This window comes from Otolemur garnettii, unplaced genomic scaffold (assembly GCF_000181295.1).
Source record: "Otolemur garnettii isolate 467f Iridium unplaced genomic scaffold, OtoGar3 scaffold00085, whole genome shotgun sequence".
NCBI classification, from domain to species: domain Eukaryota; kingdom Metazoa; phylum Chordata; class Mammalia; order Primates; family Galagidae; genus Otolemur; species Otolemur garnettii.
The window spans coordinates 2,788,725-2,800,070 of NW_003852480.1; the positions used below are offsets into that span (position 1 = coordinate 2,788,725).

The following is an 11,346-nucleotide window of genomic DNA, read 5'->3' on the forward strand; positions in this document are numbered from 1 at the left end:
AAAAAAAAAAAAATAACATGAGTTCAAGCCATAGTGCAACTTCAGTAAGATTATGCTTATTAAACCAAGATTACCGATAATGATGGTTTCTAGGCTAATAGCATGGAATAAGGGGTTTTTTCAAACTGAAAAAAAATTAATATTATTTTTCCACAGAGAGAATTATTTGTTTTGTTTTTTTGTTTTTGTTTTGTTTATTAAGACAGAGCCTCAAGCTGTCACCCTGGGTAGAGTGGTATGGCATCACAGCTCACAGCAACCTCCATCTCCTAGGCTCAAGCGAGTCCCCTGCCTCAGCCTCCTAAGTAGCTGGGACCACAGGCACCTGCCGTAAAGCTCGGCTCTTTTTTGGTTGCAGCCATCATTGTTGTTTGGCAGGCCCAGGCTGGATTCGAACCTGCCACTTTAGGTGTATGTGGCTGGCACCTTAGCCACTTGAGCCACAGGCGCGGAGCCGAGAGAATTGTTTGTGAAGTTAGAGCTGATCTATTCCTCCCATTGCCATTCCTAACAGCTGTAGGCTTGCTGCTGCTTTCCTTCAGTACAGTCCAGTGGTTTCTTACTTTAATGGTGTTGCTTTACTCTTTTCCCTCCTTAATTAAAACCTAACAGATAGTCAAAATTTATTGTTTATTAGAAACAAAATTTCATAATTTTACCATAAAATCTAAATGAAATAAAAATGATAATGTAAGTTAAAAGCTTAAAAAAATGACTATTACCAATTAGGAAGGAAATACATTAATAAAATTTAAAATATTTTATATGTGCTTACCATGGGTTTTGATATCTGTGGGATATTTTATCAATAGCATCTTGATTTAGTTCTCCCTCCTGTAAAAAGAAGAAAATGGATGCACCCTAATTCCAAGGTAAATAGCCATCAACATATCTAAGGGTCTATATTCCTAGTCAAAAAAGAGGTCAGGATGGAAAATGCAATAGGAAATGCCAAACTCAGTTAAAAAGGTGCATCTTACAAGGGTACAAGTGAAATTTGCTAAATTTACTAAGTGCAGAATATAGATGTCTTAACACAATAACTAAGAAAATGCCGTGATGGCTATGTTAACCAGTTTGATGAAAATATTTCAAATTGTATATAAAACCAGTACATTGCACCCCATGATTTCATTAATGTACACAGCTACCATTTAATAATAATAAAAAGATGGTCTTTTGATTCCTAAACTGAGAGAAAAGAGTGCAAGAAGTAAAACAAACACAACCCGACGTGCTTCCCTTTCCCTCCCTGTAATAAGAAGGGTGTCGTCCATAACCTCTGAGCTCCTGGCTGTCTGTCTCTGTGACTCTGTGTCTAAAGGAGCAGGCTTTCCAAGCTTCCTTTTGACCATGTAGACTCACACAGTTTAACACTCTTCATTTTACCTTCTCCTCACAGAGAAAGAGAATGTGCCAATAACATAGGAAAGAGTTGGATTATAGACAACCTGTGGTCAAGTGTAAATCTGAAAATTTCACAAAGCATAACTCTGAGTACTGATAAAATATTCCATAGTTAGACCCAGTTCCCACATTAAAGAATAATTCCCACACCTTCCCAGGTGCACTGAAATGATCAATCATTGCTGAGTGATTGACTCTATACCCTGGCTCCTTTTCTCTGGGAACCAGCCAATAGATGGCATATCTTGTGACTGAGCACTTGGACTAGAAGTGTCAGATTTATCCTGAAAAGGGGTTTGGTCTATAATCACTTCTCAATGTTGCCTACTAGCGTTGGGAAGCCACAACATGTATATATCATCCAGAAGTATTTCTTTCACTTGAGTTCTGGAATGCGTTTTCTACTTACATTGCTATAGGAGACTATGTTCATAATATCTCAAAAAGTAGCAAAATCAGTATAAAAACTTCAACATTGGAGGAATTACCTAGTACTCTTTAGATTTTCTTCTTTTTTCCCCCTTTTCCTTCAAGCCTTAGTTTCCTTATTGACTATTTCTGAGCCATTTGTGGTTAAGAAAGTAGATCCATTTACCTTTTTCTTCTCAGGAATTAACACCTAAAACCTTGATCTCTTCCATATCCACCCATAAAATGAATAAACAAAGGAAGGGACAAGACAAATAAGATCACTGTCCCAAGAAAATCTGAAAATGAGAAATCTGCATATAATGCAAAGATCATGGAACAGCTTCATTTCTCATCCGATTCCTGACATGTGATTCTCTGAAAAGTGACCTTATCCTGGGGTTGTGCCTGTGGCTCAGTAGGGCACTGGCCCCATATGCTGGAGGTGGTGGGTTCAGACCCAGCCCCGGCCAAAAATTGCAAAAAAAACTTATCTTATCTAGTGACTTACAAGTAATTTTATCATCAGCTTTTGGACAAATTTTCTAGGACGTGGATTATCTTCTTGGATCTTATGTTATTCCAATTTTAATAATCAAATTTGCATCTTATTAATTGGAAAAGATCTTTCTCAGAAATCAAATAACATCTTTCTTGCATTTCCCCTATAGATAGTATATATTACAGTCAATTAATCTAAAATAAGCTGGCCCTTCTTTGTCTTAATTTATTAATTAAATGCATCATAATTTATTTAAACAGGTTCACTGTGGTGTGAAAGCTAATGGAATTTGGAATCAAATAATCACTTTCTTACTGGTTAGTTATCTATAAGAGTAAGGAAAAGATTGATTTATAACTAGTTCAACATCTTCATAAGCACAGATAAATGGGCTCGGCACCTGTGGCTCAAGCGGCTAAGGCGCCAGCCACATACACCTAAGGTGGCGGGTTCGAATCCCCAGCCCAGGCCCGCCAAACAACAATGATGGCTGCAACATGGCCAGGCGTTGTGGCGGGTGCCTGTAGTCCCAGCTACTTGGGAGGATGAGGCAGGAGACTCGCTTGAGCCCAGGAGTTGGAGGTTGCTGTGAGTGTGATGCCATGGTACTCTACCCAGGGGGACAGCTTGAGGCTCCGTCTCAAAAAAAAAAAAAAGAACAGATAAATGACTAATTAGTATATTCTCTAACAAAAATCAGTGAGAAGCTTTGATACTTATTTTGAATGTTTTTTGTTGTTGTTGTTGCAGTTTGGCCAGGACTGGGGCTTGAACCCGCCACCGTTGGCATATGGGGCCAGTGCCCTACTCCCTGAGCCACAGGTGCCACCCCATTTTGAATGTTTTTAACTAATAAAAATAATCAGAACTCCAATGTGGATATTTCTTAGAAAACAATCTTTACATAAATCTATGTACTAATAAAGGGAATACCGGCTAACTATATTCAGATACTGTGAGACAATTTTTTTAAATAGCAAAAACTGTTAACATTTGAGTTAAAGGAATTGCAGACAGTTGGGGCTCATTTTAGTTAAAAATTAACGTCACTGCTGAAGACTTTTACTTTCAATCTCAAATCACCTTTAGTCTAGTCCTGACATACTTAGGAAATCCTTTGGGGATTGATCCCTGAGGAATTCTCTAGCTCTGTTTCGATCCTCCAAGATGCTTTTCTCAGTATATCCAATTTTGACTTTCCTTACCAGAAAGAACCATTTTCCATCTCTAACCATGAGGTCTTTCTCTCTGGTAGAATAAATACAATAGCAGTGTATTTGAGACAGCATTTTGAGAACGCAGACATAAAGGTTTTCTTCTCTAAACCTCCTTCTTGGTAACATGGAGCTCTCAGTACCAAACATTTGAGTTGGAAAATCCCCTAAGGCTGCCTTTTGTTATGCTAATGTATTTTTTCTACACTTGCCTCAATTTGCAAAATATTACTGTTAACCCCTTAGGTATCTTTCTTCCCACAGCCAGCAATAAGCACTCCCTTTGTTACAGAATTGCATAACGTTGCCTGTTCTAGCCTTGAACTGTTGAAGGGAGAGAGGGGACATAAAGGCCCTTGCATGAATGAAGCACTTCAAATATTCATTTTATATTCAGAGCATGAGTAGAAACAAAACAATTCTTCCTGAAAAATGTCAGCATTTAAGGCATGGATTCTGTGATGCATTTTTCTCATTAGAAAGCAAAAATAAAATCAATGGACACTGCGGAGACCCAATTGTGCTTCATCTTACGGCACATTATAGACAGGCTTGAGTAGCAACAAGAATGAAAGCCTCTTCTTTATTTTCTTTATTTTTTTTTAAGTACATTTCATTGAAGTTAAGTGAATACACTAAATATTGGGTTTTGTGAGACTATTAACTATGGCCCAGCTTTCTATAGAGTATCCGAATAATCAGAAACATATTCTATCATGTTTCCAGTGTGCTGATAATATCATAATTCAAAAATCCATGCAGGCAGAAAAAACATAGTATATGTAGATATTAGTGATACTACATCCCATTCACGGAGCCACATGCTAAGCACTTTACACACACATCTCAACCCATGTAACAACTCTCTAAGGGGTTACTATGATCCTTGTGGTAGACAGAATTCTAAGGTAGCCTCCAACATTCTCACTCACTGAGATGCACACATTCTCCTAGATTCAGCAGAATACTCACCTAGGCGCTGCTGTGAGGGGATTCTGCAGTTATAATGGAAGTCCCAAATCAGTTAGCTTTAAGAAAATACTACCCTCTGAGAGTCTAACTTATTGAGGTGAGCTCTTAAGACAACCTGGGCTCTTCCTCACAAAGGAGATTGAAAGCATGAGAGGGATCTGACATGAGGGAGGTTTCTCCACAGCTGGCTTTAAGTGTAGGGGGTCATGTGGCAAGGAATGTGGGCAGCCTCCAGAAGTTCAGAATGGCCCCTGGTTGGCAGCCAGTAAAGAAACAGAAACTCATTCTTACAATCACATGTAACTATTAGTAAACCTACCACAACCACGTGCAGTTGGATGAAAGCCCAAACTTCACACAATACCACAGCAACACCTTGGTTGCAGCTTTGTGAGACCTGAACAGAGAACTCAGCCAAACCATCCCTGTACTTGTGACCCTCAGAACTATGAACAAATAAATGAGTGTTGCTTTAAGCTGCTAAATTTGTAGTTAATTTGTTATGCAGCAATAGAAAGCCAATATCATCCCATTTCATAGATGGGAAAACTGAAGGATCATAAAAAAATAGACTAGCAAGTAAGTGGAGGAAGAAAGGGGGAAATAAAAAGTCTTCAACAGGCTACTTTAACTTATAAGCCACATTCCATTTTCATTAAGGCCCCAAACATAGATTTGCCCTGAAAAGCAATATGAATCCTAATGGCCTCATTAACTCTCAGAGAAAAGGCAAGTTTCTGTTCTTTTCTCCCCATATTCTCCCAGGAAGATAAACTTTTACCTTATTAATCTATAAGCCAAGAAACACTAGGATTTTCTTTTATAGTCAGACTAGAACGTATTTTGCTGGGAATTGTTATGCTCGGTGACAGGTAACCAACCATTCTGCCACCGGCCCTTTATCTGGGGCTGGCTGATGATTTCTAGCAGGGTCTGAAATCTGAACGGACTCAGAAACCCATGCAGCAGCCTCCAAGCCTCTACTTGTGCTCAGGGCAGAGCTTCTGAAATAGAATCAAGTGCCTGTTTTGCAACTATCCTCATCCTTGGAATTTTCTAATAGGTTTGCCACTGTTGTTATTAATTCTAAGGTTAAAAAGCATACTTCCTGGGCGGTGCCTATGGCTGAAAGGAGTAGGGCGCCAGCCCCGCCCCCCAGCGCTGCCCCCGCCCCCTAGCGCTGGCTAAAAAACACTACAAAAAAAAATTCTTAAAAAAAAAAAATAGGCTCGGCGCCTATAGCTCAACCGCCTAAGGCGCCAGCCACGTACACCTAAGGTGGTGGGTTCGAATCCCCAGCCCGGACCCGCCAAACAACAATGACGGCTGCAACCAAAAAATAGCCGGGCGTTGTGGCGGGCGCCTGCGGTCCCAGCTACTTGGGAGGCGGAGGCAGGAGGCAGGAGACTCGCTTGAGCCCAGGAGTTGGAGGTTGCTGTGAGCTGTAATGCCACGGCACTCTACCCAGGGGGACAGCTTGAGGCTCTGTCTCAAAAAATAAATAAATAAATAAATAAATAAAAATAAATAAAATAAAATACAATTTAAAAAAGCATATTTCCCTCTAAGTTATTGTCCATTTGGCTCTACAACTTGGAGTGGTAACTCAAGCACTGTGAACAGTAATAGTATATCTAACTTTTTGTTAAAAAAAAAAAAGTAAATAGTTTTCAAATGGTTTCACTGAATAAGCTGGGAGTAGAATAATTGCCACTCTAATGTGCACTTAAAAATTCATTACTCTTCATCTACCACTTGGTCTCTCAACAAAGACACTGCATGAGATGAAAATACAGAGGACCTCAGTCCCCATCTCTCACCATTCATTGATAATCATCTCCCCCATGCTGAGCACTAGGGGAGATGGTATGTGCGGGAGTCTGTTGAGGCTGTCAGCACAAAGACAACTGTAGCAGATTTCAGACATGGGTTGCTTAATGCCATTGGAATGTGGCTGAGCCAGTACAGTACAATTACTGACAATAGTTGCACTAAAAACTTGAGCAACAATACAAACTTTCCTATAAATTCTTCCCTGAAAGAAGTGACAGTGGATTTCTATAGCATGTACTTTTAGCGTTATTTTCTTTGTTCCCAAACACAGAGCTGGGTCCTTGTAGCAGGAGCCCCTCCATATTTAATGAATTGTTCATTCATTAAACTTTCTCAATTAAGGTTCCTTAATTTCCCAGATTCAATCCTGGGAAAGAATAAGTATCTCCAGATTGGTCTTTTTTGCTATGCATGCTATGCATTTTTGTTGACATAGCTAAGATACTCTGGGAGCACTTAATATTAGGAAAATAGGGAAAACTCTAACCATAAATATATAATGATTTAAGAATTTCACTGATCTTTTAAAAAAGAGAGGAAATATGCCAGATTTAGAAAAACCCATGTCCTGGTATTTAACACATTTTAGAATTTTTTGACAATACACAATTATAACCATTCTAAGTTATACAATCTCTCCTTAACTTTGTATATCCCCATCATTGAATAATATTTGTTGAGGCTCGGTGCCTGTGGCTCAAGTGGCTAAGGTGCCAGACACATACACCTAAGGTGGTGGGTTTGAATCCAGCCCTGGCCCGCCAAACAACAATGACAGCTGCAACCAAAAATTAACTGGGCGTTATGGCGGGTGCCTGTGGTCCCAGCTACTTGGGAGGCAGAGGCAGAAGACTTGCTTGAGCCCAGGAGTTGGAGGTTGCTGTGAGCTGTGATGCCACAGCACTCTACCCAGGGGGACAGCTTGAGGCTCTGTCTCAAAAAAAAAAAATTATATTTGTTGAAAATCTATGGCATATGCATAATTACTAACTTGAACAAATTTAATTTTCTTTGATAAAAGTGGTGTTTACACTTAGGCATACACACTCAAGATGTTAGCAACCACCTGAACTAAGGGATACAATCACCTACTGGGTTTTATATTACACCACCACTTATATTTTTTCTTTCTTTTCTTTCCCCTCCTCACCAATTTGCACATCTTAACAAAAGATGTATAAATTAGGATGGGTTTGCTTTCCAAATGACCCATGATTTTCTATAAAGTCACCTCAATAACAAAGAGAAAGTGCTGTGTTTAGTTGAGAGGCCAGGTCATTCAGGGCTGGGATGTCCAATAGGACACAGCAGCAGTGCTAGCTGCTGGCAGAGACCTTCCCTATTCTGAATACATTTTTACTCTTTGGGGAACCACTCTGAACCCAGGGCAGAGAGTGTAAGTCAATGATATATGCCTATCTTGATATTTCCATGATCTGTTAGAGAAAGGAAGCATCAAACATAAGATTTATCTTCTGGAAGTTCAGAGACAACTAAAATTTCATAAGGAAGCTGCTTTCTTCAGTTATTTGAAGAATCCTATACAGCTAAGCCTTGTAAAATGGGGAAAAGGTAACATCTAGGTCTTAATGGTATTAGCAAAAGAGGAGGGTTATTTGATTCCCTTAGCCAGTGTTTCTCCTTCCTCAGAGATGGTCAGCGGGAAATCATAAAATATGTCACTTTGTAGAGCACATAAGGATGAAAGTGCTACTTTTTTATTAACCCATAAACAGTTAGGATGTAAATAACTATAAAAATTGGGCAGCACCTGTGGCTCAAAGGACTCAGGCGCCAGCCCCATATGCCAGAGGTGGCAGGTTCAAACCCAGCCCTGGCCAAAAAACTGCAAAAAAAAAAAAAATAAAAAATAAATAACTATAAAAATTAAAATGTAAGAACTAAACACACACCCATCTGGGAAAGAACAGCAGTACTCCTAAGACGTGCCTAACTTAACAAAAGCTATTTTCTGTTTTGCTTTTATAAGTTAGTTGAAAAAGGAAGCTTTATTATTTCTTTAAATAGTCTTTAAATATCTCCTAGATTGATAGAAACATCTGGAGATTAGGAATTTTAATGAGAGTCAACATTAGGGCTTGCTTTCATGATTGCTCTAAATGCACCCAAAGGAAAATAAGAATTTGAAGATTAAAAAAAACCCACAGAAATTCTGAAATATGTATTTTGGTGGTCTCCATACTTATCAACTCTATGATGGCTATACTCCAGATGAATATGAAACATAAACTTTTTTTTTGGCCAGGGCTGGGTTTGAACCTGCCACCTCCAGCATATGGGGCTGGCTCCCTACTCCTTTGAGCTACAGGTACTGCCGGGGAGGACATTTCTGTGTAAGAGTAGGCAGTTTGGAAGAAGGCAGAGAGTTGCCTGGAACAAAGAAAGCAGGTCTGGCTCCTGAGACTTGGCTGTCTCCTTTCTCCCAGCCAATGACAATGATCGCATTGGATACTATGTTTTGAAAGGTGATGAAGCAATTATCAAATACAGATTTCAAAAATAACTTTAACCCAGCTGTTTCTTATTATGTCAAATAGGTGGGTGGTATCTCCTAAATTTATTTTAATAGTATAGTATGTGTAGATGATGGAAAGTGGGAAGCTGGGAGAAAATTGAGAACCACCAAGAAAGGGGTGCATACCTTCTCTGAGAAGACAGCTAGAATTGACCCGTCTGACCCCACCACACGGAAAAATGATAGCACAGCTGTGCACTAACAGACAGGCTCCAGCCTCGTGTTCTGATGTCATTCAATTCTCAGGACCTGAGTTGAAATCTTGACCCTGCCAATTGCTAGCTTGTGGCCTCAGGCAAGGAAACTCACCTCAGTTTCCTCTACGGTAAAATCATCACAGTACCATCCTTATTAAACACTCCGTCAACATAGCTCTTATGTTTATCTTTTCTAAATAAATTCATAGTGAGGAAACTGTCCAACAAAGCAACCAACCTTGGATGAGTTTATTTCATGGCCATAGTGAAATTCAACATCGCATCAGAAGTCTGCTTCCGTATCCGTAAAACTGTCACCGTGAAGCCCTCATGATAGTAGAATTTGTGGGAGTTAAAAACGAGGCAGAGGGTCCAAAGCCTCAGCAAGTTTAGTTTCCATCACATCGTATCACATGTGAATAAACTGATGGGTTCTCCTGGTTCTCCTTCTAATCTTCCATAGATTTTTAAAAATTACATCGTATAATATAGTAGTTATAATATATTGTGATTAATTGGTTTAATATTGTCTTTGGGCTCATATCCATGAAAAGTTGGTGATCGAGTTCACATTGTTTCTGCGTGAAAACCAAATGACCTAAATCATCTTGTCACAAGGTCGGAACTCAGGAGCAGAAGTGGTTTGGGTTAAAGAAAGGACAGAGGAAGGGGCGACACCACCAGAAGCAGTTAGACAAACTCCTGGGTGTAGCATGGGACGGAAACTAAAGGAATTGTCTCAATTGTCTCTATATATTCCTGCAGAAGCAAGATAGTTTGGCAAAAATCAAATCCATTAGAACAAAGAGAGAAGAAGGAGAAGAATACGCTTCTCTTAAATCTGACATAACAGAAGTAATGATCTTTCCTGGTATTATTATGGCATCGTAAGTAAATGTAAAATGTTCAGCTATTTCTTACCCACAAGAAAGTGAGTAGGAAATAGCTAAACACTTTTTAAAACTCCAGAAGAGAAACTTAATCTTGTGATTTTTACTCTGTAATGCAGGGGAAATTTTTCAGGTGTCACTCAGCGTGGAAGTTATTATCTTCCTGCTAAAGTCCAGATGATCTATAGGACCCCTCCCCAGTGCCCCAAATAGGAGAAACCATTCCCAGGGAGGAGGCAGCTGCCCCAAGCACTGTACCATGAGTGTAGGGGAGGTGCTTGAGTTTCCGCAGCCTCCAGTCTTGTGTACCCAGAGCAGTAAATTAGGAAGAGCAGCTGTTAAAAGCTATAAAAATCCAGTGGATGAAAGTCTGGGCTTAAAATCTAAGTTTTGAGTAATTGCAGTGAGAGAGACCACATAGTCTCTGCAGTTGGACTGGAACCAGAAGTGATCATTTTGATTTGAACCATAATGGGACAAAGAAAAACAAAGCATGTGGAAGGGGTCTCCAGGAAGATAAGAACTGGCTCCATGTTGTGGCTCACACTTATAATCCCAGTGCTTAGTAGGCTGAGACAGGAGGAATGAATGCTTAAGCCCAGGAGTTCAAGACCAGCCCTAGGCAACATAGCAAGATGCTGTCTCTACAAAATAAATATGTATACATATACATACATATATATATATATATATTTTTTTTTTAGAGACAGAATCTCACTTTGTCACCCCCACTAGAGTGCTGTAGCGTCACAGCTCACAGCAACCTCCAGCTCTTGGGCTTAGGCGATTCTCTTGCCTCAGCCTCCCAAGTAGCTGCGACTACAGGTGCCTGCCACAACGCTGGCTATTTTTTTGTTGCAATTTGGCTGGGGCCAGGTTTGAGCCCACCACCCTTGATATATGGGGCTGGCTCCCTACTCACTGAGCCACAGGCACCACCTTACAAAATATATTTTTAAAAATTAACTGGGATGGTAGTATGCACCGTGGTCCCAGCGACTTGGAAGGCTGAGGCAGGATTGTTTGAGCCCAGGAGTTTGAGGTTGTACCACTACACTACAGCCTGTGCAACAGAATGAGACCTTGTCTCCAAAACATAGTAAGAAAAAAGAAAGAGAAAGCAAGCATGCAAAAACCGTGAAAGAGGGCAGTGCCTCTGGCTCAGTGGGTAGAGCACAGACCCCATATACCAATGGTGGTGGGTTCGAACCCAGCCCTGTCCAAACTGCAAAAAAAAAAAAAAAAAAAAAGTGAAAGAACAGAAAGTAGATTGAGACGTTGCCTTAAGTGATGCCACACTTAGAAACCATGAAGGAGAGGTGTAGGGGTAGGGTTAATGCCAGCACACTGTGTGTTGTGATTAGGTGCACGTGTGTATGCATGAAGC

The 11,346-nt window shown here is 40.0% G+C and overlaps 1 protein-coding gene across 1 annotated transcript in view; it reads right to left on the minus strand.

Moving 5' to 3' along the window:
* CUNH4orf45 (chromosome unknown C4orf45 homolog) overlaps positions 1-11,346 on the minus strand; it is a 66,190-nt gene that overhangs the window by 43,683 nt on the left and 11,161 nt on the right. The window contains 1 exon segment of the mRNA XM_012808127.1: positions 776-834. Within this exon segment, the coding sequence (XP_012663581.1) occupies positions 776-834 (59 nt within the window).